The sequence below is a fragment of the Gaeumannomyces tritici genome, assembly GCF_000145635.1.
Source record: "Gaeumannomyces tritici R3-111a-1 unplaced genomic scaffold supercont2.3, whole genome shotgun sequence".
In the NCBI taxonomy this organism is placed as follows: Eukaryota; Fungi; Ascomycota; class Sordariomycetes; order Magnaporthales; family Magnaporthaceae; genus Gaeumannomyces; species Gaeumannomyces tritici.
The window spans coordinates 2807950-2833974 of record NW_008804547.1 but is presented as its reverse complement, the minus strand read 5'-3'; the positions used below and the strand labels follow the sequence as shown (position 1 = coordinate 2833974).

The following is a 26025-nucleotide window of genomic DNA, read 5'->3' as shown; positions in this document are numbered from 1 at the left end:
CGAGGCGTGGCGGCGCGAGATGGAGGGCCGCGGGACGACGCCGCCCGTGGGTCAGCAGCAGTGGACGCCGCAGATGGTCCGGGAGGACGGGAGCGGCGGCGGCGGCGTCGGCGGTGGTGGCAGGCGGGCGGACTGGGTGGCGCAGTCGCCGGCCGTGGCCATGGTTTCGACGTGGGCGAACGGGGACCAGCCGCAATCCCCGCAGCAGCAGCAGCGGCAGCTGCAGAAGCCACCGCCGCCGCCGCAGCCAAAGACGAAGAAGCACAGCTCGGACAAGTCGTCAAGGCCCGGCTCGACTGGCGGGAAGAGCTCCAAGAGCTCCAAAAGTTCCAAGAGCACCGCCTCGGGCGCGAGGGCGTCGGCGCGCAAGCCGAGCTCGACGACGGCGCGTGAGGGTTCGTCGAGGAGGGTGGCGGCCAGGTAAATGGGATTGGGCAAAGTTTGAACAACCTATCATGATACCTTTTTTTCTTTTTTGTCTCTATTCTTTCCTTTGTCGTTTTGGGGCCGCAACATGGCTGGTTATTATTGTGGGTTGCACGGCGTTCCGGGGAAAGCTTGCGACGGACCAGTCCCGAGTCTATTTTGGAGTTTGGTCTAGACAATGGACGCGTCATTAGGGCACACCTAAAGAGTTTGTGAGACTATCGAGTATCCTATGTTTCAGTTCCCGCTCGTACTCCCGTCAACTTTAGGGCGAAATGGCTTCTGCTAGCTGGAGGCCCACGTCGGGAGTCATTCGTGGCAATCATCAAATAGCCCATCCAGGCAAGTTGAGGGTATGCGTAACATCACCATCTCGGCCATTAATTGAAGGGGAAACCGGCGAAACAGTACGAGATCGTGACAGAGAGACACCTGCTCAGCTGTTGCTTCTGGCCACAGTGTCGTCTTGCTCGCTTCCACCTGGACGCCATCTACAAGGTAGCAGGTAAACCGACCTGCCCGTGTAGTTCTGATGGCCTTCTTCCCGAGAGTACGGGCTAGTTCAGATTGCCAGCCTTGCCCATCTCCGTCGTGTCATGGGACCGGTCACCCAGTTAAGCATTCCATTGTGCCGGCCGATCACTGCCGATCAGCTGGATACGAAGGACTCGAAAGGGAGGTACCTGAACATGCCATTGGATGCAGCTCTCGTGCACGACGTAGGTGGTGGCTACGGTATCCGGAAATCCAGACTAGCGGGCTCCTTTCGAGCGACGTGTGTTTCCTTTGTTGGTCTTGCCTCCTTCAGCCCGTCTTACCCCAGGGGCGACACACGTCTGTCAAGAAAGATTAGTCGGAATGGGTACCCAGGTAAGCAGCGCATGATGGGTGGGAGCATGTGTGTATAAATAGGCCTATGGTCGATTTCTCCAGCTTGTTTCGGGGAGAACTGCATGGACGAACTCGCCTACTAATCTCTCCGTGCCGAGCAACCAACACCATCAATTGCCAGGAAATAGCAAGACACAATGCTTCGCTACACCATCGCCCTCGCCTCTTTGGCCTCTCTGCTCTGCTCAGTGTCGGCGTTTTCCTGCCCTGGGGTGACCGAGAACGGTTTCAAGCCGGTCTGCTGCATGGGAAAGGATGGCCAGGTTGCCCTCAACTGTCAGCCTACCACTGCAAAATCGTGACTCGCGGTAGGAAGACTAGATACTGACATGGTCACCAATACGTCCAGGCATCCCAGCACATCAGATGGGAGCCGAAAACCCAACTTGGGAATGCAATGCCGGCCCACCGTATAGGTCCCAGGGCTGCTGTCAAAGCATCGTGAGTACCATCTCCACTGCCAAGGGTGATCCTCTGAAGGAATTTGGGCTCTGATCTTTTGCTCCCTGTGTATCCAGGGCTACACCAATCCCGATACTGGTATGAGCATCCATCTCTGCTCCGACTACATCGGTCCCTGAGAAATTTGCACAAAGCCTGGGAGGGGATGGAATTGGTGGAATTTTTCTACTTCCATTTTGCTGCTATTCTTTTTTTCAACTTTCGGCCACTGCCCACAAGGCCGCCTGCCTTGCACAGCTGAAAAGTTTCTTCACCCCCCCCCCCTTGGTATCTGGCTACTCGGGGTTGAACCTCGGCCCTGTTTATCTACTTGCTGCATTATAAAAAAAGAGCCATCAAACCCCTTTCAGTAGTAATTGCATGCTTTCCTTGTCTCCCTCTGAGCGAAAATCCAAACAGGCAGTGCACATGGACCTTCCTAGGCAACGGGCCATCGGGGCGGGCCGCATAACCGCCCGCCCGCACAGCAAAACGACCTTACTCTAACGTAGCAAACTCCAGGCCAGACACCTTCCACCGGGTGTATGATCAAGCCGACCATAGCCCCTATTCCACCCTTAGAATGACGATAGCCTGTCAAACCCATCTTCAGCTCACCGCGAGGAAGCACCTTTTCCACACCCGGCCGCCAGTCAAAAGCCCATTCCCAATCGCCCTTGCTGTCAGGCTCCCCCCCAGTCTTGGAATACCAATGATACCCGTCCCTATACTTGACCGCATGATTGCGAGCGAAGCGCAGATCGGAAGGAAACGGAGCCGCTCTGCCTGTTATTCTCAGACGCCCGCCGGGAGCTACCTCCCCGAACTGGTTCGTGCCCTTTGGCCGTAGGCCGACCACCCACAGGCTGCACATTGACTGCCGGTACAATAGGTCACAAGATGGATATCTGGTTAACGATCAGTCAGGAAAAGAAAGGCGGCAGTGGATGGGAGTGGAAAGTAAGGGATGAGGGAGATCATGATGGAAGATGGAAGCCATGGCTGAAAGAAGAGGGGGAGCAGCAGTGACGAGCCGGAAAGCATAGGGATTGAGGGGATTAGAACACAACAGGCAGCAAAGGTATCAGGAGCGAACGGCGACAACGAATGGTCAGCAGAAAATCACGCCCAGCAAATAACATGAACTGGAGCAGAGTAGCGGAGGCGCTGTTGGCAGTTGACTCTGCAGGATCCTTCCGTGGACAGCCAATAAGATCAAAGCTATGGCAGCGGTTACGGGCGTAGAGATATCTGGGTCGATTCCATGGGCTGGCCACCTCCCGCTGCCATAATTTGGGAACCAGCGGCCGCGGACCTTCGAGGTTATCTAGGCAACAATCGAGAATGGAATGGAAGAGGGGTACCACCGCAGATACCGTTCGACACCAAAAGATCGCGCTTCCGCTGCTAGTCTATCTTCTGTCCCCTGTCCATCCTCCTTCCTTGCCACATCCTCCCCTCCATCTTTACACAACCTCAATTATCTGGGCAGGTGGATGACAAGAAGGCGCCGAGGGTGACCTAGGTGTGGGCAAAAATGGAGGTCATAAGCACAGATTGGCTCTCCCAATCTTGTTGAGCATCTTCATTGTCGCCTTGAAGGATGCATAAGGCATCTATCCAGAGGTAAGGGATAAATAGGGCTCGGGTGGCTGTAATGGCGTCTTTCAAGTCGCTGTCATTTGATAGTCGTGGATGACATGCGTGCGTTCACATATGGCCTCCCTCGTTGTTTTCAACTGGCCTTGCGCATCCTTTGGGGTTCCCCAGCAGTAGCTTAAGGCGGCGTAGACGGGGGCCGTGATATCCGGATTATTTTCCGTGATGACAAGTTTTGCTGGATGGCTTTGAGCTTCGATGAGCCTCTTTGGGCAGAAGATCCCAGTGGCAAATTGCTTTCCAACCGGGTCTTGTATCTTCTTCCTGGCACAACGCGCGACCTCTGCGCTAAAGCGAGCTGGGCCGATGAAACTCGGCTCTAGCCCCAACCACTGCAATAGTGAGTCCGCGGCATATTTTATGACAGTGTCAGCGACTTATTTCAACAGGGTCATGAAGCGGGAGAGGAGGCAAAGGCTTCAAAGGGCGTACCTCCGCTATGACTTTGACAAGGGTCGGTATGAAATGTGAGGCCGCCACCATCGGTGTAGACCTTTCCTTCAGGAGTAAGAGTAATGTAAAGATATAAGTCTCCCTTGTAAGCACTCTCCGCCTTGCAATTACCCATATCGGCAAGAGGCCCCTTATCCGATGAAAGGACCCGAACGACATATTAACCCCATTCTCCGCCGTCGCAAGGATATTCTGAAACTCGGCATCTTCTTTCACCATCCTTGATAGAAGCTCTCTGCGGATGAGGCTACAGAAGCTGCAGTGTCGCGGTCCATGGGCCGAGAGTGCCGGTTGTAGAAAATGTGGGGGTAGTCTTTGACCAAAAGCTGATTATCATGCGGAGGCTCTTTCTCTGTCAGGAGATACTGCCACGTGTGGTATCTTCCAAGCTTTTTTGTCCCTGGTAGTACGAGGTACTGGTCTCTCGCCCTTTTCCGAGGTAGAGTTGCGGCCGCCCGCGGCTTCGTCACCGAAATTGAGGCCCCGGCGGCATCTCTCGCATAATTGGGCGCCGCTGCCACTGCTGGATTCGCTGGTTACTTGAGTGTTGGCATCAGAACCCATGAGGAAGTGAGTAGGTATATGTTGCTGTAGATTTTGATATGTTGGGATAGAAAATTGCCCGCAGGGGACTGACCAGAAGATGAGGACCAGGGACCAGATTACAGGCCTGCGTGCTGGCAATATCAATGCGAGGGGATCAGAGCCCAGGCAGCAATGCTAAGCGGCAAGAGGCACGCGACAGATGGCCATTGGGTAGGCAGGATGTGGTTGTTGGCAGCCTCTGCGGACCCCGACCTACCACATGCACCAACACGACACGACCCCAACCAGGGGTCGGGCGGCTATGCGGATCGGTCCGGTAGCACCCGGTTTCTTTGGCTCAAAAGGCCGGGCCGCTGTGGATTCAGGAAACAGAGCAAGGCTATGTCTCGAGGACAGGGCAGTGATAGATGCAGACAAGGTAATTTCTGGGATCCGGAATTTAGCAGGCAATTATTTCCCTCAATATCAGTACAGGTCAATGCAGTCATACAAGCGCAACTTCATCTTGTTGTCTCGTCTCCCTTTTTGCTGTTTTCGCGTTGCTTCTTTCCCTCACTCACTGCGGCGAGGCCGTCTGCCCCTGCGCTGCGCCTCGTCCCGCCGTGCGAGGAACTTCTCCTCCTCTTCATCTCGCCTCCTCTGCTCGTACTCTTCGGCGGCAGCAGCCGCCTTTTTTGCCACACCATCCCCGGTGAAGGTCTTGATCTTCTCGCGTGTGCCCTTCCAGGCGTCCTTGAAGTCGGCAATGGGGCTCTTGGAACTGGTACCCTCACCCTCACCCTCACTGTCAACGACAGCAGTCGTGTTGATTATGCGGGGTGCCTCCCATTTGATCTTTGGGGTGCTGGCACTGGCGATCGGTGCGCCAAGTGGCGGAAGACCAGCTCTCTTGCGCATTGCGGGCTGGTTCTGAATCTGGGTCTGAACGATCTGAAGGAAGCTGGAGAGAGCAAGGTATATCTGGACGCCAGCATTGAGTTTGAGTGTTGCCAGGAATGTGATTGGCGTTAGGATATACTGCATCATCTTCAGTAGAGGAGCTTGGCCGGGATCCATTGTTCCGTTCGTCTGTAGGGTGCGGAACATGTAAAGCACAAGACTTGTCGAGACCATGGGGAGCACGTAGTAGGGGTCTGCGGCGGTCAGGTCCGTGAACCAGAGCACTCCACCCGTTTCGAAGCTAGGCACGGGGAGTTTTGAGGCATTGTTGAGGAAACGGAAGGCGCCAAAGCCGATGGGTACTTGTAGCATGGGCAGCATCGTCTTCATGACACTAACGCCGGCTGTTTTTTGGGCGATCGAGATCCTCTGCCGAACTTGGGCAAGGAGCATGTTCTTGTTGGGTTCGGTCGACGTGAACAGGCGTTGCATCTCGGCGTAGTCGGCCGCGTGTTTAGGATCTTTGCGCAGGATCTGCATTTTGTTGGAGTGGATGTAGGCAGTCCAGACGGGTTTCAGAACGAGAAGCCTCAGCCCGACGGCAAAGGTGGCGATCGAGGCCCACCAAGGCAAGCCGGTATAGACATGGATGTGCTCCAACGTCCATTGTACCATAGACGTCGGACCCCAGCCAAACTCAAGTCCCAGCTCCTTGAAATAGCCTATGTGGTCGTGCATATCAAGGAGGCGCGAGCCCTCGAAGAGGTTGTCTAGGCTGCTAGTGTCGACCGGGGCGGGATCGGGGAGAGAGGTGGGGGTGGCCTCGGGAGAGCCCGCGGCGGGAGACTGCGGCGCTGTCGAGGCATTCCGCACCTGCGTGGCAGAGACGATCGGGGATATCTTGCCATGGGCAAGCATTCCCACGGTCCCGGCTCCAGCGGCTCCTCGAACCGCGACCACTGTCCTCCTCGCTCCCCCGACCAGGCCGGCCGTCTGTGAGAATCGGATGGTGCCATTGTTGCGCAGGGTAGTTCCGAATTGCCTGGCCCCATTGGCTGACCTTAGGTGTTGCGAGGACCCCGTCAGAAACTGTGAGTGACGGCGCGTTCGCCCAATGTCAGTACCGGCCTCAGAAGGACGCTATTCCCAGGTGGTAGCTAGACGAAGTTGGCACACGCTGACCGATCTCACCTTGGAATCAAATCTTTGCCGGGCTAGGCATCTTGAAAGTCCTCTGCTTGGTAGCATCTCCAGATAAATTCTTGTCTTTGGACAGCGCCACACACAACCTGCTCCTCCCTCCTAGAGCAACACAATCAGAATCTTCAAACAAGTTACTGAAGACGCTCTGTAATGGTCAATTGGATTTTTAAGTGGGTCAAGCGATCCCGGGCGGGAGGCATGTTCGAATGGTCTGTGCGCCACCCCACGCCAACTCCACGACAAACCCGCCCCTCGCATGGCACATGGAGAGAGTAAACCTGACAGCAAACAGCCTTTGAATGGGTGTTATAACAACACCAAGACCCTCACATAGACGGATACATCAACCTCCATAAAATCTAACCTAACTTTTAGGCTATCTTTTCTCTTTCCAACTCAACTCGCCTAGATGGTATTTGGAGACTTTTACACAAAGCTAGGCACACCTCGGACGAACAGTTGCCCACCGAGCCGGCTCTGTTTAAACACATGCAGGCTTGATGGAGACCAACGCAGATCTCTACGTGCCACGGATTACTAAGAGCCGAGCCTCAAATGGCCGTTGCTCTTAGGGAGAGCCAGTCCATCATTCCATGGTCCAAATCCACCAGGGCGATGCTAGCTATGCTGCCTTTGGAATACCTTGGGGCAATGAAGAGGACCGGGCGTATCCAATCATTCCAGGCTTGTCAGGTCCTGGAGTCCTGTTGATGGTCGCGGTCTGTCTATAACTTCGATTCCAGGACCGGCGGGGTGTCTTGACCTCCGAGAAAGAGGAAAGATCTAGAGCGCGCGGATATTAGCCTTCCGTCTCGATATTTGCCAGGCGCCTAGGCCTATCCCTGCCGCCGAAGCTTCCTTCATCCTGCCTCCCCTGTGACGTACCCTAGTGCCGCTCCAGCCAAGTCTGAAAGCCGCCTCGTGGGCGAAAAGCTCGCCAAATCCCAGCATCACGCCGTTGACGAAAGGCAGCAGCAGGTTTATGGCGGCGCCCCGGAGAAGAGACCAGACGGTTGGGGGTTGGTAAAGTATGATGGCGGGGGATGAGGATGAAGGGGGCGAGGTGGAAATATCTTCTCCGCCTGAGTACTGCTCGCTGTCGGACCGTATTGTCACGCCAGACTCGGCTAGGTGGTTTGAGCGGTCGTCGGAGGCCATCGTGGGGGCTTGGTCGAGTCTATCCGCAAATGCGCCCAGGAGAACAGCGAAATCGGGCGAACAGTGCCAAACGGAAAATTCGGTGGTCGCCCTCCAGCGGTCTTGAGCCCGAGGAATTGCTCAAGGAGGATAGTCTCTAGCCAGCCAGCGACTGCGGTTGTAGGATGTTGGCGATGCGTGTTCAGGATGCGTGCTTGGATGCTATCGGCCCAAAGTACCGTCATTCGGTTCCATGCGGTTCGGTTCCTCCATGCACCGGCCGGGCAGGTCGCCCCAGACCTGGCCCGGAAGCTTGGGCCAGGCGCCCACCATCAAGGGCGCATGAGCCACAGTGCGTGTTCCATCATGCTGGCGCTTTTGCATTAAAGGCCCCAAAGTAGGCCAAACAACATCACCAAGATAACAACACCCAACTAACAACTGTATTCATATATCGACCGTACGCATCGCGAGTCTGGTAGTATAACCATACAGCCAGAGTATCCACCTATTAGTGCTAGCTATTGTAGGTTCCAATGTTTTGGCACAGTCAAAACTCCGAGGCACAGTGCTTAATACGAAACTCGACTGTTTATGACATAATCGCACCTGCCGTCTGGAGGGGCACCCCACCGTTTGTCGTCACTGAGGAGCTGCCTACCTGGGGCCGAAGAACAAACAAACAAACCTACATCACGGAAGCCCTCCAAACTGCTGGCGGGTCTGCTGTTTTTCTATCCCATCCAATAACGACCCCTTCGCTCCAATCACCCTCGACTCGGAAACAAGACCAACTACTCCATCTCACCTCAACGTGTTGCGCACGCGCGGCTGATCATTCGGACTCTGTCTCCGTTGCCACGATGGATCCCGAAGTAGCACAAGACGACGCACCGTCTGGAACGAAGGCGCCACCGGCCAACTCTCAAGAGATGATTGATGAATTCATCGAGACCACCAAACAGCAAGAAGAGACGGTGTCAGAAGAGACGGTATGTTGCGGCCAGTTTGGTAACTGGCTAGATTCACTATTTCTGGAGTTACTGACAGTTGACTTCGTAGGCCAGGAAGATTCTGAGCAGGTATGCCTGGAACATGAACTCCGCTCTCGACGCCTACTTTGGGGGCCAGCAGCTCTCCCCGGCGCGAGATGACACACCAAGCGAGGGAAACGAGGATGTGGCCAAAAGCCAGAGCGCTGCTAGCCGCCCAGCCCCATACGCCGAGGGCAGCAGCTCACGCTCGCAGCCGCGCAGACAGGCGCAAGGCAATCCCGTGAACGTGAAGACCATGGGTGACCTCAAGAACAACAAGGAAGCAGAGGTCGAGAATCATCACGATGAGGGCTCTCGAGGGGACCTCTTTGCGGGAGGAGAGAAGTCGGGGCTGGCGGTCCAGGACCGCGGTGCCTCGGACAATGCCGCCAGGCGACCGATGCAAAATGCTCAACGGTATGTGCTCATCTCCTTCCACCCCATTCTTTGTCTTCGTTTTGTGCCGGTTCTAACACCCGATTAATAGCGCTGCTACACGATCAGAACCCTTTGCCGCAGCCGGACCCCCACAACCCGGCCACTTCAGTGGCTCGGGCCAAACCCTGGGTGGCGAAGGCGTCCCGTCGCGACAAGTCCCAAGCCTTCACGGCAACCCAATCCAGCGTGTTGGCCGGCACGAGCCCGACCAGCCGCGTGGCCGATCCACAATTCACGTGTGGGAGAACGGATTCAGTCTCAATGACGGACCTCTCCACAGAAGTGATAGCGATGATGCCCAGCATCGCATGATCTTCCAATTCCTCAAGAGCTGGGTAGAACAACAATCGGGGCAAGATGGCAACGATGGAAACACCAAAGACGCCCCAGAAGAGCTGTTGCATGAACTGAAGAGAATTCTAAGGCTCAAGCATCATGAAATGGCTGAAGCGGACATCCATGCCCACCCCAACGAAAAGTGGCGCCTGGTTCACCCGTTCGCTGCTGCGGGCAGACGACTTGGGAGCCCTGTTCCCGGCGATGGTTCTTCATCCATCGATTCGACAATCGCTTCCCAGACGTCAACCCGCAGCGCCACAGCCACAGCAACCGGGGCTGCTTCCGTGCCAAGCGGCGTGGACGAATCTCAGCCTATTGTGACCATCCGCATACAGCTTCCCAACGGCACCAGGGTCCCTGCTCGATTCAACACAGTCCAGACCATCGGCGATGTCTACGGGTTTGTGCAACAGACAAGCCCCGAAACCCGATCCCGCAACTGGGTTCTTGCCACCACTTTCCCCAACAAGGAGCATATCGACCACAGCGCTGCGCTGGGGGAGATGGATGAGTTCAAGAGGGGCGGCACGGCGGTTGTCAAGTGGGTCTAAGGACGCCGGTGACTTCCAGGCTGTCCGGCTTCACATCCACGTCTACTTCTCTTGGAACACCAAATGATACCTTGCAGATACACAGCACATCCTTCCTAGCCGAAAGTCTGTTCTTTGCTTATCAGCATGTTCAATGACGCCTGCTGGGTAGGTAGGGACAGCAGGTGTCGAGGCGTTCTGTGCCAGAAGTTCTACGTCATTGGGGTATTAGAGCCTTCTTATGACTTACTGCTCAAAATAACAAAATGGACGATAGATACGTGGGGTTGTTAGTGAGGAATGCTGTGTTACCCACTAGATACGATGGGAACTATGTGTCTAGGTGTACTTGAAGAGTCGATAGAACACATGAAAGATGTTCTACACGGGGCATCAAGATGTAAAATATTCTGATCCGCGGGTAGTTACGGTGGTCACCCAGACTCTATCGCGTGCTCTACTTAATATCGGTGTGTCACTCGGCATGTGGAGAGGCATCGAACGCTTCACGAAAAGTCACAATTATGTGTCTTCCATTGCAAGTGAGTGGCACACAAGGCTGCCAGAATCGCATCCATATTGGAAGTGCGGCTTGTACATCCATCAGAAGCCAAGCAAGTGGGTATCAGAAAATCCCTAGGTCCGTAAAGTATACATTGGGTTAAAGGTCTGCCATTTTCCCTCTGTTTCAAAATAAGCACAATAAATGCAAATGGATGCGCGTTATTTGACCCGAGCAAGTTATCCGAGCGAGATGATGTCAAAATACTCAAGCTTCGGCCCCGATAGCGCCCGCAGCCGAGGAGTCAGTGTTGCCACCGGCGCCCGCCCCGGCAGCGGCGGTGACGGAGGCCTTGGGAGTGGCGGCGGAAGCGGCGGCGGGGTTGTCGAGGCCCTCGAAGAGGCGGGCGGCGATCTTGACGTTCATCTTGGCCGAGTTGTAGAGGGCCTCACCGGGCGGGAGGCAGCAGAGGATATAGGTGTTTGTGGTGAACTTTGTGATGAAGAGGCTGAAGCGGGTGCCGACCTTGAGCTCAAAGTCCTTGAACTGCTCCGAGTTGCGGGGCGTGCCCGTGTACTTTGACAGGGACGACTTGTAGGCCTTGAGGATGTTGCTGAGGCGCTCCTGGCGGTCCTGGAACGGGTTCATGGACCCGATCTCGGAGACCCACGAGGACACGACCAGGAACGAGGTGCGCTCGAACAGCTGGATCTCCTCGGCCTGGATCAGGCGACCCAGCTTCTCGAGGTGCTCCTCGATGAGCGAGAGGCTGGGGATCAGGTCGTGGATGATCTCGGACCAGGCCTTGTAGAGCGACTGGTCCCAGATGCTGGTGGCGAAGGGCGTCAGGTCGAGCCCGCCCGAGCCACCCGGGTGGTGCGGCTGGGGCAGGACGACGCCCGCGCTGGCGATATACTCGGCGGTGCGCTGGCGGATGAGGGCGACGCGCTCGACGAAGACGGCCTCCTTGGTCTGGTTGGGGATCAGGTCCATCTTGTGGATGAGGACGAAGATCTTGGCCGAGGGCGAGTACTGCATCAGGCCCGAGAGGATGGTGACGTAGGTGGCCATGTCGCGGTCGACGTCGCGCGACTCGATGTCGAAGACGTATATCATGACGCCGACATGGTTGAAGACGTGCTGGCGTTGCTGCGACAGGTAGTTCTCCATAAATGCCTCCTGCCCGCCACAGTCCCAAAGGTTCAGCTGCAGGTTGCCCAGGAACTTGACGTGAGACAGGTCGATATCAATAGTAGCGCCGCTGACGCATGGTTAGCGTATGCAGTTTGGTTTTAAGATAGGAAGATTTACGTCGAGACTGCTCATGGTTGTAAGGATGGAGAGGTTGGCTCAACATGTTCATTCATCTCAAGGATGGCGGATGTGAGGAAGCGTGACGGAAGCAGCCAGGATTAAGTAACCAAATAGATGAAAGGCACATCACAATTGATGGAAAATAGCACCTCAGGCGACGATATTATGAGGGAACAGCAGATTCTCAAGGACAAGGTGCAGTTGCAGGATGGAGATTTGTGTCGACCTCTCCCGGGGCCCGAATCGAGATAAGTAAGCGGCACTGCGCGCCGGCAACAAACTCACAGTCTCCGCGTGTCCTTGGCCAGGTAATTGCTGAAGATGATTGACCGCATGCTGGACTTTCCCGACCCGCTCTTGCCCATGAGCAGGATCTTCTTCTTCTTGAGCTTCTGGCTCTTGGGCTCGGGGACGCGAGCCGCCAGGCCGCCCGCGACCGACGACGACGCCGCGACGGAGGCCATGTCGGCGGCGGTGGAGGCGGCGGCAGCGGCAACAGCCGGCGCGAGGATCTGATGAGGCGACGCGAGCTGCTGTTGCTGCTGCTGCTGCTGGTTCCGATTGACCTTTTTTTTATAGAATCGGTTGGTCGTGTCCGTAATATCAATGCCCGGGCCCTGCTTCTCGGAAAGCGTCCGTCTCGGCGTCGGATCCTCGGCTGCTCTGGCGCCGCGTCCAGAGCCTCCTGTTCTTGTGCTGTCCAAGAAGGCCGTGTTGGCGCGCGGGCCCACTCGTTGCGGGGATAGTCGCATCTGTGGCGCAGTGAACACAGTAGTGTGTGGCACAGCAATAGCCGGTTCGGAGGTTCCGAAGTACGCGGCTGTGTAAACTCGCAATATTTCAAGCCGAACTACAAGCCCATGGATTAGCTCGTGTGTCTTTATCAGCCAGGGCTAACTCGCTCGAACGTATGTTTACGGAGACTGCCATCTATAGGCGCCGGAATCAACCACGACACCATGCTAAAAGGTATGTTAAGAGTCGAAGTTCTTATGCATAGGAAATAAACTCACCATCGAGCACAACCTTAAGCAGGCGGTGTGGTGTGAGGGAGCCAGAGTGGCATCTTGTCTTCGGTTGTTGGAAAATACGAACTGTTGTGGAATCTCACACTCGGACTCCCCCAATATGTAGTACTCCAGCACGCAGTAGAAGGAAATGGTGCAGAAAAGTCACTACATGCAAAAGTGTTCTTAGGAAATGATATGACACAGCTTGCCGACGTAAGGACCATTGCTCCATAAGGTAGCTGAAGGAGCAAATAGGAAGGCCCAGGGATTGGAAGGTAACTGTCCACAGAGAAATATACCCCAATCTTGCGTGCAAGCGGCATGCTCGAAAAGACATTCCGTTCTCAGACCTATGTCGAATTCACGTTGTGCTCGCCACGTGCAGGCCTGGGGTTCTGGGCCAGAGATATGCGGCCATGCATGTGATGGTCCAATGCTGCTTGTGGACACAAAATCCTGCATGCTGACATGGATGGGACCAATAGCCCCCTCAATCCAAGCTTACGGAGTACAATCTCGCCGCCGTGCCAGGCAGACAGCGCCAGGTCATCCGCTAGCCAGGTCCGTAGGGCAGGCTGGGAGAATTCTGCGGTCGTCAGCATGGGTAGGGCAGGGCCTGCAGGGCCGTAAACCATAAGCGGTGACGTGGAAATGGCGAACACAAGTGGGCAGCGCGGGCAGGCTTGAGCCTTGGGAGCCCGAAAAAAGGGGGCGTTGTGCGCTGGCTTCCACCGATTGGCATGAAGCGACGACGGGGGGCTTCTTGGGGCTTGCCCGTGGGCGCCGCCCCGTTCCGTTCTACTGCAACAGGTGCTCACCAGAGGGTTGGCACAGCTGTGCGGCTGAGGCGCTACCACCAACCGCACTAGCCATGGCTTTTCTACAAGAAGCTCGCCTCGCGCGACAAGTCTCAAGCCCAGGAAGTCTAGTCTCTCACGGCGACTTCATCGGTTGGGGCAGCTATGCAAGCCACCATCTTCTGCCTATGGGCCGTCACGGCCCTGACCGGCAGCCAGGCACACATGTATATGGAAAAGCCACCAGCACTGGGCGGCTTTGACAACTCCATCACACAGCCAAAGGACATAGACTACGCCATGTCCTCCCCACTCGACCCGCACGCAAACGGTACCGACTTCCCGTGCAGAGGTCATCACAAGCTCCTCGGGACGCCATCGGGCGCCAGCGTGGCCAAATGGCAGGCGGGAAGTACGTACGAGATGGTTATCAACGGGAGCGCCCCTCACGGTGGCGGCAGCTGCCAAGGCTCACTGTCCTATGACGGCGGCAAGACCTTCACCGTCATCCACACCTGGATGGGGGGGTGTCCCGGGATGGGCCCTTCTCCCTTCAAGTTCCAGATACCGCTGGACGCGCCATCAGGTCAGGCAGTTTTTGCCTGGACCTGGCTCAACCGAATCGGCTTCCGCGAGTTCTACATGAACTGCGCCGCAGTCGAGATCACCGGCGGTGGCGGCTGTGGAGAAAAGGTCGCGTTTAAGGATCGTCCTGCCCCGTTCGTGGCTAACCTCAACAACGGGTGTTCAACAATCGAGGACATCAACCCTGTGATCCCAGATCCGGGGCCCAACGTGGATAAGACCGGGGATCAGTTTGCCGATCCGGTTGGCAACTGCACTGTCGCCAAAAGGGCAGCTCCGACAACGAACGGAGCCTGCACGTCACCAGGTAAGCCTTCGAAAAGACTCCGATAACAGTCATCATTCCAGGGCGTTGCTTCAGGCCCTGTGACCAGGGCAGGTCTGGATGGCCGACTGGCACGTAATTTCCTCTTCAGCTGCTGACGCCCGCCAGGGTCTGGACGTCAAGATCCAACCACAACACCAACAGCAGGCGGATCGAGCCCCAATGCAGCTGAACAAAACACCCCCAGTATCTCTCTGGTTGGCGTCATTGCGTTGAACGTTGTCGCGTGTTGGTTGTTCTCCTGAGTCTCGCAACCGGGGCGTCAAGCTTTTCAACCTGTCCGTGCCTCTGTCAGGACAGGCGATGGGATTGCAGGCTCCCTAGCTGTGCTCTTCGGGTTGGAGTTCCCAAGATAGATTGCCAGGTGTGGTTTAATGATATTCATAATACCAAGGCGGGGTTTGATTTGATGGCGAGACTGCCAGGCTGAGACAATGAGCTGAAGGGAACAGGATCTGTCGCAAATCCATTTGTGAATTGAATTCGATCCTCGCTCCTGCCTCAGGTCGTCGGTTTTGGCATGGCCCACACGGCAACCAACGCTTCTTTCCGACAGTGGGGCAAATCGCCGCAACTTTCAATGGTCTCGGGTGTCAGGGATTGTTGGCATGGGCGATCTGGTCAGCCACCCCTGACAATGGACCCACTTAAACTCATGGCGCGTTGACAACGAGCATGTGGAAGCCTGATGACGCCTTCAAGAACACCCCGCAAACGCACCCAGAGAATCGGCAAGGCAAGCGTCTTTCTTATCAATGCTCGCTCTTGCGACCGCGCTGTTTTACGCGTCTCTTGGCCGCGTTCCGCCCTAGCTCGTCCGGGCAAGATATCGTGAGCTAGAATGCTGCTTTGGTGACCAACGACATGACCAACAGCGCGGCTACCAACGGCATGGCAACCAACTCAAAGCCTATACCGGCCCTTTATACGGTGTATATCCTTCGATCCACCATCCGCCGCGCATCGTTCTACATAGGCTCGACCCCGAATCCTCCGCGGCGGCTGAAGCAGCACAACGGCCATGCGCCGGGCGGTGCTGCCAAGACGTCGCGGGCCAAGCTTAGGCCTTGGGAGATGATCGGGCTTGTCTCTGGGTTTCCTAGCATGGTTGCGGCACTCAAGTTCGAGTATGTTACTAAACTTCCTCCCTCTGCCCTCCCAAGGTGGCTCGGCAATCTGGTTGCTCACATTTGCGATGTGCTCCCAGATGGGCTCTCACCAACCCCCATATGACCCTCCACATTCCGGCCGACGAGCGTATAAGCAAAGGCAAAGGAAAGAAGCGCAACGGTATTCCAAGGAGACCGGTGCCTTGCCTAGCCTCCATCATCTCGAACGTGGACATTCTTCTCCGAGTGCCCAGCTTTGCCAGGTGGCCGTTGAAGCTACATTGCTTTGCTCCCGAAGTCTATAGAGCATGGAGCAAGAATCTCGTCTCAAGCAGTGCGGCTCCAGGGGAGGGGAATCTTGAGGTCGTGACAGACTTTGGCCCCACGCCAGGGAGCGGGAACACAACGACGGCGACGGCAGCGAAGACGCCGATTTTGGAAGACGACGTGACAGGGTCGGGAGAAGAAGAGGAGGCGATAGCAAGCCCGTGGGGGATCCACGCGCTGCCCCTCGATTATTCCTCGCTGAAAGCTTACGTGGCGAAGGGGCGTTCCGTATTTGAGTTTGAGCGCGAGGGTAACTGCGTAGTTTGCAAAGAGCCACAGGAGCCCGGCAAGGGATTACTGGCGATCTGCACAAACGAGGGCTGCGAGGGTGTTGGGCACATCTCTTGCTGGAGTCGGCACATTCTCGGCACACAAGGCGATGCCGAGGTTCTTCCAGTTCAGGGGTCGTGCCCGAGGTGCCAGGGCCCTGTCAAGTGGTGTGATATGATGAAAGAGCTCACTCTACGGACCAGAGCCTCAGCGGATGTAGATAAGCTTCTGAAAGTCAAGCGCCGGAAAGTAAAATCATAGCGACTAACTTGTATGACTTGGTAATCTATTGAGTTGAGAGTTCAGTCTACTTTGGATCCCGCCCATGGAGAGGTCGGTGACCCCTTGAAGAAATTCGCGTGCGGGGGCCCTCATGTTTGACCTGGGAGACATATACCAAGTGATACATATTTCAAGCTTCCAGACGATTTGCTGGAGTCACGTTGCAGTGGTCAAGTTGGCCTTGTTGTGCAGCAAAACTGGTGTGGCTGGCCAAACGCGGGTGATGTGCGATGAGGCAAAATCTTATCGGTCCCAAGCTCCGCTTCTCTTCCATGCAGCTGAGGTCAGCTTGCCAATGTCATCGCCCCGCGCTGGGTGGGCGGGGCCGTCCTAAACGTCAAGCGACCAGTGATTGGGCGCCGCTGCGAGATCCCTGTCGCTGGTCTCTGCCAATATCTGATGCCGAGCCTGGTGCCAGTCCGCTTTTGTCGGCAGCCTCCCCCGACCTTTTTCGGCGATGCGCAGAGGCGTGCGTGCGAATCTCCGGGGGCTAGCTTCCCCTTCCTTCGCTCGCGCACTCCTTCCTCATTTTGTCCAGGTTGCCTGTCATCATCGGAGCGACATCCAGCATCATTTATCCTTTATACACTCTTCAATGTGACGCAGCTTTCCCTCACCGCATGTGCAAAATGAGTCCATACCACACATAATAGGGAGGAGTCTTTTTTAATGGACATGTAAACAAATCTTAGGAGCAAATTCTCGCTTCTCTCCCTTTTTCTCTAGCTTCCACACCCTGTCTTTTGACCCACTCGCACTTGTCTTAGCTTCACACACACACACACACACACACACACACACAATGGGTCTCTCGCACATTCGGCGGCGACGTTCAATATCAAACCAACATGAAGGAGAGTATCACGCAGACTGGAGGGCGTAGCCAAGCAACGAGGACAGCCGGAACAAATCGATAGGGCCTAAGGGTGGCTGTTGGGTAATATATCCCAATGATGTGTTCGCGCCTCGAGTTTTGCTCTCATTAGTCGTAGTGGGTTGGACCCATGTCCATGCGTGTCGGGTCACTTGCAAACTTGTCAGCCGGTCACGTCGTGGACGCATGATTCACACCACAGAGGTGACTTGGTAGTAATTCCTTTCCGCCGTGAGGAGGTTTGTGGAAGCGGGTAGTGAGGTGGCATTGGACGTCCTGCTCCCACTGCTCCCTCCGCGGCATGTCCCCACATCCTCGGTCCTGGGCTGTCCGACTAGCGCACGGTGTCGCAAACAGCCCCTTAAAATGCGATGTGTTTGCTGCGCGGAAGGGCTCGAACACGGCAGTATCAGAGCGCCCCTTCGATCCGCCGTCGCACAAGGCTATAGAAAACGTCAGCTCGGCTGGCCCAGCTGCGTGGTGGCTGCAGACGCGACGCGGCCAAGCTGCTGCCCGCTGCCCTGCTGAGCGGCCGTTGTATCGAGCGAGGCCCGTAGGCCCAGATGGGGAAGTTGGTTTGCGGTGCGGTCCATGACTTGCTTAAATGCGTTGTGCCCGACCGATGGATCCCCCCCATCGCGGACCCACCCACATGGATGGAGCGTGTCTGCGCTAGCTCGGTACCTTTACCAAAGAGGAAGGGAGGTTTCTGACGGCATTCATTGAATGTTGCCTTGCCTCCCGCCCACAGCGCAAAACGCCTATTCTCGACTGTCCCAGCCTGGCCGTCTTTATGTGGTCCGTTTCTTCGGTGCCCCATGTTCGACCTGACCTGTGCCGACCCGAGCCAGCACCAGTGACCTGCCCTACCTGCCCTGGTAGTTGCGTCCCTGACTCCGTTCCGCTCCTGCCCCCAATATCCCCCCAATATCTCGCACTCTTCTTCTCCCTTCTCGGCCGCCCGCACACCCCGGCAGCTTTTCCCACCTCACACCTCACTCCTGCGTTTCTCGTTTCCAAACAAAACTCAACCCTCACCCTCGCCCTGCGTCGGCGAGCCCCGTCCGCTGCATGGGCCAGGTTATTCGCCCGTGTTTTCGTCAACGCACGTTTTCAAATTTTCTCCCTCACTCATACCCCGGAACGTCCACGCGACTTTCCTCCTCTGTCACCCGTCCTAGTCCCCCCGGCTCAGTCTTGACTTCTGACGGCAGTATTTGGGTTGGTTCATGTACCTTGTACATCACAGCTGTGGAGTCGCCCGCCCATTTATGCTTTGCTCTTGTCCACACATGCGAGCCGATCCCACCACCCCGACCAACTTGAACCCCCATATTTCACTCTCCATCCCTTCGCCGAGCTTCTGATACTGCGACATCAAAGCGCACGCATCCGCATCCGCACCCGCGTCCGCCTCTCCGCCGCCAGCAAAACCCGAACGCTTCCACGGCTGTCGCTGCCTTGCGTGTCTCCTTCACTATCGGTCATGCAACGCATGCATATGCAGCCCGCTGTTCACGCCCTGCTATAACGCATCAAATGGCCCTTCTGGCGCCCGGCCACGCCCTGGATATCTGTTGATTGACGGCACCGCAACCGCCCCCCGTCATCAACCCGACACCCGCGTCTCGCCGCCTCGCGCCCCGTTGAAAGCGCCATGGCGCCAGCTCCATCAGCCGGCGCCAGCCTGTCGGCTGCCGCGGGCGGAGGCAGCGCCAGTACGAATGCCAGCGCACGAGGCTCGCCGGCAGTCAATGCCTCCGTGAGCCATGGATCCTCGAACGGCGGCTCGAAAGCGAACACAGCCCCCGTCAACTCGAACGGCTACCACCCAAACAACCCCCAGCAGCGAACGCTGAGCTCCATGACGAGCTCGCCTCTCGATCTCAACTCGGTGGAGAGGAGAGGCCAGCCTACCGCCAGCCGCGAGCCCCCAAAGCGCAAAACCCGCCCGCACGATCTGGAGGAGGCGCCCACATACTATCCCACCGCTGAGGAGTGGAACGACCCAATGGAGTACATGAGGAAGGTCTCGCCGGAGGGCAGGAAATACGGCATCTGCAAGATCGTCCCTCCAGAAACATGGAATCCCCCATTCGCCATTGACACGCAGGTACGGTTTCATCGGAAAGCTGGCGCGTCGGGACGGCATGGACGTCACTCGCTTGCGGCGCGTTTGGACGATACCCCGGAAGACTCATCGCTGACATTTATCGTGTTTCTAGAAATTCCACTTCCGTACCCGGAAGCAGGAGCTGAACTCTGTCGAGGGCAGTAAGTACCGGAAGTCCCCAAGGAGCTCCTTGCCGACTTCCCCCAGCAACTCACCCACCTCGCGCTTATCTGCAGACACTAGAGTCAACAAGACCTACGTCGAGGCGCTTGTCAAGTACCACAACCAAACCGGCAAAGACAACATTCGACTTCCCTTTGTCGATAAGAAGCCCCTCGACTTGTATCGGCTGAAGAAAGCGGTTGAGAACCGCGGCGGCTTCGACAAGGTCTGCAAGTCAAAAAAATGGGCCGAGATTGGGCGCGATCTGGGCTACAGCGGGAAGATCATGTCGTCCCTCTCAACGTCACTGAAGAACTCGTATCAGAAGTTCCTCTGTCCGTACGAGGAGTACCTGCGCGCAGCCAGGCCCGGCGTGCACCAGCAGTTGGAACTTGAGTATGGAGGCCCGCTCACCCCTAGCCCGGCCCCGAGCCCGATGAAGCGATCGACGGTAAACACCCCCGCGAGTCTGAGAGGCGACTCCCCTGCTAGGCATGCGTCGGGCGCGCTTCAGGCGACTATTGGGAAGGAACAGGACGGCGACTCGTCGGCCACCCCTGGCGCGGCATCAGGGGCGCAATCAGGCTTCACTGCCATCAACTCCGGAGGATTCACTGCGGTCAATTCTGGCTTCACGAGTGTCAACAGGCTGTCTGCGGCCGAATCAAAGCCATTCACGCCATCCAAGCCGAGCAGCGCGCTGGCGTCTGCGAAGAACACACCGGAGTACCGCCCGTCTGGGCTTGGACCAGCAAATGCACTCAAACGACAGCTCAGTTGCGAAAGTATGGACGCCAAGAACGAGATTGCGGGTGAGAAGGAAGACACGGATGCGAGCAGTCGAAGGAGTAAACGCATCAAAAAGGGTGAGTACTTTTTTCTCCACCATTCTGCCAATTGGACTGTCGCATCACTCTTGGAAGACCACCATTCCCTCAATATGCACACGAGGTTGGCAATCAATCCTCACTGATCTTAGGCAACCCATTCGGTTCCAAGGCTCCCAATGCCCTCCCACGTGTTCATTTCCCTTCCTCCAACGCCCGGCTCGCAATTCCCCTTGCGCTTATTGCTCTCGGTTTTTCATTTTCTCGCCTTTTTATTCGCGCACACTTCTGCTGCGACCATTGGCCTTGTAGGCAATGGCAGCGTCAGCCCAAGCAACCTCCTATTAGGGAGAGCGGGCTGCCGATTGGATCGAGGCATGCACTTACAGGGGTTTCGACCCAAGAGCTTCCGTTTCGCTGCCTGCCGAGGGCTATTCGGAGCTGATTGGAGGAGCAAACTGGCTAATGCATGCGCATTCCTGCAGAGAACGTACCGACCGTGGCTGGGTCGCACATGACACTATTTCGACCCTCTCTGCCCCGGATTCCAAAAGACGACTCCACTCCAGCGACTGAGGTGAGCGCAGCAACCACAACCTACAACACAAGCACAACGTTGGCGACGCAGTTTGTGCATGTATGCTCATGTGCACGGCTGCTGTCGCTGTGCCCCATGTCTTGGTTGTCGGCCACTAACCTGCTTCCTCTCAGAAATGTAATGCATGTGGCAATGCCATCAGCGCCGCCTTATGCGTGATCTGCGATAGTTGTGACCTTCGATACCACGGCAGCTGTATCAACCCGCCGCTGAAGGCGACGCCCGAGACCGAATGGAACTGCCCGCGATGCCTCGTCGGCGATGGCAACTTCGGGTTCGAGGAGGGCGGACTCTACTCGCTGAAACAGTTCCAAGAAAAGGCCGCGGATTTCAAACAAGGATACTTCGAGAATAGGATGCCTCTGGATTCCGAGCTGAAGTGCCATCGCCCTGTTACAGAGGATGATGTCGAGCGCGAGTTTTGGAGGCTGGTTGGGAGCAGGGACGAGACAGTCGAGGTCGAGTATGGTGCCGATATCCACTGCACAACGCACGGATCCGGCTTCCCCACGGCCGAGAAGAACCCGGACGACCCTTACTCTAACGACCCCTGGAATCTCAACCTTCTGCCGCTGCACCCCGAGAGTCTGTTCCGATACATCAAGTCCGACATTTCCGGCATGACCGTGCCCTGGGTCTATGTCGGCATGATCTTCTCCACCTTTTGCTGGCACAATGAGGACCACTATTCCTATTCGGCCAACTATCAACACTTCGGGGCCACCAAGACCTGGTACGGCATACCGGGAGAGGATGCGGAGAAGTTTGAGGCAGCCATGAAGGAAGCCATCCCTGAGCTGTTCGCGACGCAGCCAGATCTCCTATTCCAGCTCGTCACCCTCTTGCCGCCCGAGCAGCTGCGCAAGGCTGGCGTTCGGGTCTATGCGCTAGACCAGCGTGCGGGCCAGCTTGTCGTCACATTTCCGCAGGCCTATCATGCCGGATTCAACCACGGCTTCAACTTCAACGAGGCCGTCAATTTCGCTCCATGCGATTGGGAACCATTTGGCCTAGCTGGTGTTGAGAGACTGCAGCTCTTCCGGAGGCAGCCTTGCTTCTCACACGACGAGCTTCTCTGGACAGCGGCCGAGGGTATCGCGTCTGGTGGTCTCACAATCCAAACCGCCAAGTGGCTTGCTCCAGCTCTCGAGCGCATTCACACCAGAGAACTTGCGCAGCGCCAGGAATTCGTCGCGAAGCACAGGGGGCTTTCACCGCACACGTGCGCCATCGGCGGCGACGAGGGCTCGTCGTGCCCGTTGACTTTTCGTGTCGACGACGAGGATGTGCCTGAAGAGGAGTATCAATGCGCCTACTGCAAGGCATACACGTACCTCTCCAGATTCAAATGCCTGAAATCCGGGCAGGTCCTCTGTCTGTTGCACGCTGGACACCAGCCGTGCTGCGATGCTCCAGAGAAAAACCGCCTAAGTGGTGACCAGCACATGGTGGTCTACCGAAAGTCGGAAGACATCATTTCGGCGACATACCGGAAGGTTGCAGACAAAGCCGGCTTACCCGAAGTGTGGGAGGAGAAGTACACCAAGCTTCTTGACGATGAGACCACGCCGTCCCTCAAGACATTGCGGACTCTGCTCAACGAGGGTGAGAAGATCCCATACGACCTCCCATCGCTGCCTCTCCTGAGAGAGTTTGTGGAGCGTTGCAACCGATGGGTCGATGAGGCTACCAACTACACTGTGCGCAAACAGCAGAACCGCCGCAAAGCTGAGCGTGGCTGGATATCTGGGCAGCGCAAGTCGATTGGGAGCTCAGCTCAAGAGCAAAAAGAGAGGGAGCTGCGCAACCTCGACAACATCCATAGGCTACTGCGTGAGGCTGAGCAGATCGGATTCGATTACCCCGAAGTCATTCAGCTCCAGGACCGAGCAGCCGCCATCAAGACATTCCAAGAGAACGCACGGAATATGCTGGATCATTCTCCGAGTAACCAGGACATCACCATAGTCGAGGAGCTCCTGGAGGAGGGCCACAGCTTCAACGTCGATATACCCGAAGTCGAGAAACTCTCCCGAGTCTTGGACCAGCTTAAGTGGAACAAGAAGGCCCGGGCTCAGCGTGGAACCTACATCACGTTGGATGAGGTGCAACTGCTCATCGAAGAGGGCAGGCGCCTGGAGATCAGGCCGTACAATGACCACATGGTCTATTACACGGAACAGATGGCGGCAGGGCAGGCGTGGGAAGGCAAGGCTCAGGAGGTCATCAACAATGAGATGATTCACTACGCACAGCTCGAGGCGCTCTCGCAGCAGGCAGCGGCCAACTCCCTGCCGGTCTCACAGGCCACTCTCGCCGAAGTCGACCGAATACTGCACAAACAACGCGAGGCCCTCAGTCAAGTAGCGGATCTCAACCTGCGGTGCCGCGATCCAGACTACGATAGGCGGCCCATGTACTCGGAAGTGTGTGAGATCATGAAGAAGATCGAAGAGCTCCAGACGAAGCCCCACGGAACCACTGATCTCGAGAAGGAGCAGAAGAAGCACGAGGACTGGATGCGGAGGGGAAAGAAGCTATTCGGCAAGACCAATGCTCCGCTCCACATTCTCAAAAGCCACCTGGAATATGTTTTGGAGCGGAACGGCGAGTGCTTCGACACAACACACGACAAGCCTCGTGTTCCCGCCGAGCCGTCGTCGCGCGAACACACGCCCGAGTCGAAGCTGCATCGCTGGGAGGATCCTAGGTTCCGCGAGGTCTTCTGTATCTGCCGTCGGCCCGAGTCGGGGATGATGATCGAATGCGAGTTGTGTCACGAGTGGTGAGTAATTGACCAGAGGAGTTTTGTTCCACGTCGCACAGGGTCGGCTGACAGGGCCCACGTCCAATGTATCTAGGTACCACGGCAAATGTCTCAAGATTGCGCGCGGCAAAGTCCGTGAGGACGACAAGTACACATGTCCGATATGCGACTGGCGGGTCACGATTCCGCGGGATGCATCCCGTCCGAACCTCGAAGACCTCATGGCGTGGTACGACGACATTCCCGACCTTCCGTTCCAGCCAGAGGAGGAGGGGGTGCTCAAGCAGATCATCGACAATTCTCAAGACTTTCGGACTTTCATCGCCCCGTACTGCAACCAGCTCTTAGTCACGTCGTCCGAGGTTGAGGTCGAGAGGTTTTACCTTCGCAAGCTGGAGGGTGCCGAAGTCCTCCTCGCATTCGAGACCAACTTCTTCCGACGACAGCTCCACAAATGGAGTCCTGTTGCTCCAGAACCACCGCCGATGATAGAAGTTTCTAAAAGCACCAGAAAGCCCCGCCCGACCAAGCTGCAGAGGCTCCTCAACCAGTACGGAGTCGAGGATGCTGACGAGCTGCCCGAGAGCGTGAGGGGGAAGGCCAACAGCCTGAAGCGCAAAGCTCTCAACGCGGAAGCGGCCGCTGCTGCGGCAGCCGCCGCCACTGGTGGTACTGGTCCCCAGGGAAGCCTGCCGCCTCTTCAGAGCCCCATAGGACACGGTTTCTACAGGAACACGGGCTCGACGTCGCTACCCCAGACGCCAGGGCTCTCGGCGTCTGGAAGCTCCCACGCCCATCCGTCTCGCGGCCCAGGTTCTACTTCTCCATCTACTCAGGGCCCTCACCATCAACACGCGCGGTCGGGATCAAGTGCTGGGCTCGGAAAACGAGACGGCGTGGAGCTTAACGGATCAATACACCCGGGTTTCCTGGGGCAAGAGTCTGCTGTGCCTGGCCCTCGACTTCTCCTGACAGATCACGGATCCTCTACCTCGGCTCACGAACTGGAGGAGCGTATCCTCAACGGCCAGATCGACGACGTGACGCTCCAGACCGAGAAGGCCAAGATCCTCGAGATTCTGGGGCGTACCGAGCACGGCCGGCGCCAGGCAGAAACACTTTACGGGCGGCGCGTGTGGGGCAGCGGCGGTGCTGGGCCTGGACTCAGCCAGGCCACAGACCGCAGCGAAGAGAAAGAAGGTGGCGACGTTGACCGCATGTTTACGGATCTTGTCAACCAAGACGAGGAAGTCAACCCCGAGTCGCTTGAGAGCGAGCGCAACGGCATGGATGCCCTCCTGGATGCTGACTGAGCTAACTCTGGCTGCTCGCTCCGACTCATCTGCCACCTTGTTCGCCTTGTTGAGCGGCATCGGCCTCTTCATCCCTGTCTATCTGTGCGTCAAGATGCACATGTCGCCGAGCACCAAAGGGGTGCTATGCAAGCAGTTCTGGAGCAAAAAGCCCTGAATACGGAATACTACAGAGCACGCGGGGCATGATTAATGGTTGGAGTTCTTTTTTTTCTTGATGCCCCATACGCAGGCGGCAGCGACTGGGAGTACGGCTTGGGGATGCTGTGTTTTCCTTCATTATTTTTCCTACCATCATTATTGTCTTTCCCCCTTCATTCGGAAGCGCTGTGTTCGGAGTTGTCTTCCCGCTCACATCATACCCAGTCCATTTCACAGATGCCCGCGCTACTAACTCTACTGACTACCGACATAGCAGTCGGGCTGCCTACCATCTGCGAAGGTTTCACGCTATATGCCGTTGTTTTTGGTTCTTTATTTCCCCGGCCGCATCATCAACTTGTACAATTATGGGAATCGAAGGATCTTTGCATTAGACTTGGCGGTCTGTTCCCTCTGCTTTTTTCGAGACTTTGGCTTGCCTGGGTTTGTGGCTTTTTTTCTACTTCGTTGTCGATGGAGAGTTTCGGGAGGCTTGACGGGCATACTCTGGTGTTGGCTGATGGATGACCACGCTGTTGCTTTTTCATCTGGTAGGCTCGCCTACCTTGCTACCTGTGGGTAGGGTATCTAGAACAATCAAGAGGCCTTGACACGAAAAAAGGAGTGCATCAGAACGTGGGCCGTGACAGGAGCGCCTTTTGAATCTACTCTCCTCAGTGGCTTGGTACTTGCCCTTCCTATTCCTGGGGGGGGGGGGGGGGNGGGGGGGGGG

General features: G+C 56.5%; 10 protein-coding genes across 11 annotated transcripts; 6 read left to right on the top strand and 4 right to left on the bottom strand.

Moving 5' to 3' along the window:
- On the top strand, window positions 1-673 carry GGTG_06075 (hypothetical protein). Its single transcript, XM_009223889.1, has one exon. It carries the CDS (start codon window positions 20-22, stop codon window positions 422-424), a length of 405 nt encoding a protein of 134 aa, XP_009222153.1. The 5' UTR covers window positions 1-19; the 3' UTR covers window positions 425-673.
- A 688-nt stretch (window positions 674-1361) lies between these two features.
- Window positions 1362-2140, top strand: GGTG_06074 (hypothetical protein). Its single transcript, XM_009223888.1, has 3 exons — window positions 1362-1593; window positions 1667-1758; window positions 1836-2140. Exons 1-3 carry the CDS (start codon window positions 1455-1457, stop codon window positions 1896-1898), a joined length of 294 nt encoding a protein of 97 aa, XP_009222152.1. The 5' UTR covers window positions 1362-1454; the 3' UTR covers window positions 1899-2140.
- Window positions 2141-3425: 1285 nt separating this feature from the next.
- GGTG_06073 (hypothetical protein) lies at window positions 3426-4089 on the bottom strand (the record flags this gene model as incomplete). Its single annotated transcript, XM_009223887.1, has 2 exons — window positions 3426-3749; window positions 3850-4089. The coding sequence occupies 2 exons, from the start codon at window positions 4087-4089 to the stop codon at window positions 3426-3428; spliced, it is 564 nt and encodes a 187-aa protein (XP_009222151.1).
- A 678-nt stretch (window positions 4090-4767) lies between these two features.
- Window positions 4768-6623, bottom strand: GGTG_06072 (mitochondrial export translocase Oxa1). The gene is made up of 2 exons (XM_009223886.1): window positions 6487-6623; window positions 4768-6384 (listed from the first exon to the last, which is right to left on the bottom strand). Exons 1-2 carry the CDS (start codon window positions 6541-6543, stop codon window positions 4969-4971), a joined length of 1473 nt encoding a protein of 490 aa, XP_009222150.1. The 5' UTR covers window positions 6544-6623; the 3' UTR covers window positions 4768-4968.
- A 126-nt stretch (window positions 6624-6749) lies between these two features.
- On the bottom strand, window positions 6750-7902 carry GGTG_06071 (mitochondrial import protein 1). The gene is made up of 2 exons (XM_009223885.1): window positions 7384-7902; window positions 6750-7281 (listed from the first exon to the last, which is right to left on the bottom strand). Exons 1-2 carry the CDS (start codon window positions 7654-7656, stop codon window positions 7174-7176), a joined length of 381 nt encoding a protein of 126 aa, XP_009222149.1. The 5' UTR covers window positions 7657-7902; the 3' UTR covers window positions 6750-7173.
- A 393-nt stretch (window positions 7903-8295) lies between these two features.
- Window positions 8296-10677, top strand: GGTG_06070 (hypothetical protein). Its single transcript, XM_009223884.1, has 3 exons — window positions 8296-8627; window positions 8698-9086; window positions 9157-10677. The coding sequence occupies exons 1-3, from the start codon at window positions 8499-8501 to the stop codon at window positions 9995-9997; spliced, it is 1359 nt and encodes a 452-aa protein (XP_009222148.1). The 5' UTR covers window positions 8296-8498; the 3' UTR covers window positions 9998-10677.
- GGTG_06069 (GTP-binding protein GTR1) lies at window positions 10479-13168 on the bottom strand. The gene is made up of 3 exons (XM_009223883.1): window positions 12806-13168; window positions 12078-12642; window positions 10479-11739 (listed from the first exon to the last, which is right to left on the bottom strand). Exons 2-3 carry the CDS (start codon window positions 12542-12544, stop codon window positions 10746-10748), a joined length of 1461 nt encoding a protein of 486 aa, XP_009222147.1. The 5' UTR covers window positions 12545-12642; window positions 12806-13168; the 3' UTR covers window positions 10479-10745.
- A 172-nt stretch (window positions 13169-13340) lies between these two features.
- On the top strand, window positions 13341-14995 carry GGTG_06068 (hypothetical protein). Its single transcript, XM_009223882.1, has 2 exons — window positions 13341-14491; window positions 14618-14995. The coding sequence occupies exons 1-2, from the start codon at window positions 13765-13767 to the stop codon at window positions 14752-14754; spliced, it is 864 nt and encodes a 287-aa protein (XP_009222146.1). The 5' UTR covers window positions 13341-13764; the 3' UTR covers window positions 14755-14995.
- Window positions 14996-15140: 145 nt separating this feature from the next.
- On the top strand, window positions 15141-16575 carry GGTG_06067 (hypothetical protein). The gene is made up of 2 exons (XM_009223881.1): window positions 15141-15636; window positions 15717-16575. Exons 1-2 carry the CDS (start codon window positions 15374-15376, stop codon window positions 16474-16476), a joined length of 1023 nt encoding a protein of 340 aa, XP_009222145.1. The 5' UTR covers window positions 15141-15373; the 3' UTR covers window positions 16477-16575.
- A 1807-nt stretch (window positions 16576-18382) lies between these two features.
- GGTG_06066 lies at window positions 18383-25999 on the top strand. 2 transcript variants are annotated; one of them, XM_009223880.1, is made up of 7 exons: window positions 18383-19484; window positions 19597-19645; window positions 19721-20512; window positions 20626-20848; window positions 20959-21050; window positions 21185-23856; window positions 23933-25999. In XM_009223880.1, the coding sequence occupies exons 3-7, from the start codon at window positions 20141-20143 to the stop codon at window positions 25149-25151; spliced, it is 4578 nt and encodes a 1525-aa protein (XP_009222144.1). In that variant the 5' UTR covers window positions 18383-19484; window positions 19597-19645; window positions 19721-20140; the 3' UTR covers window positions 25152-25999. The 2 variants fall into 2 exon arrangements, with proteins under 2 accessions (XP_009222144.1, XP_009222143.1); XM_009223879.1 differs by lacking the exon at window positions 20626-20848.
- The last annotated feature ends 26 nt before the right edge of the window (window positions 26000-26025 follow it).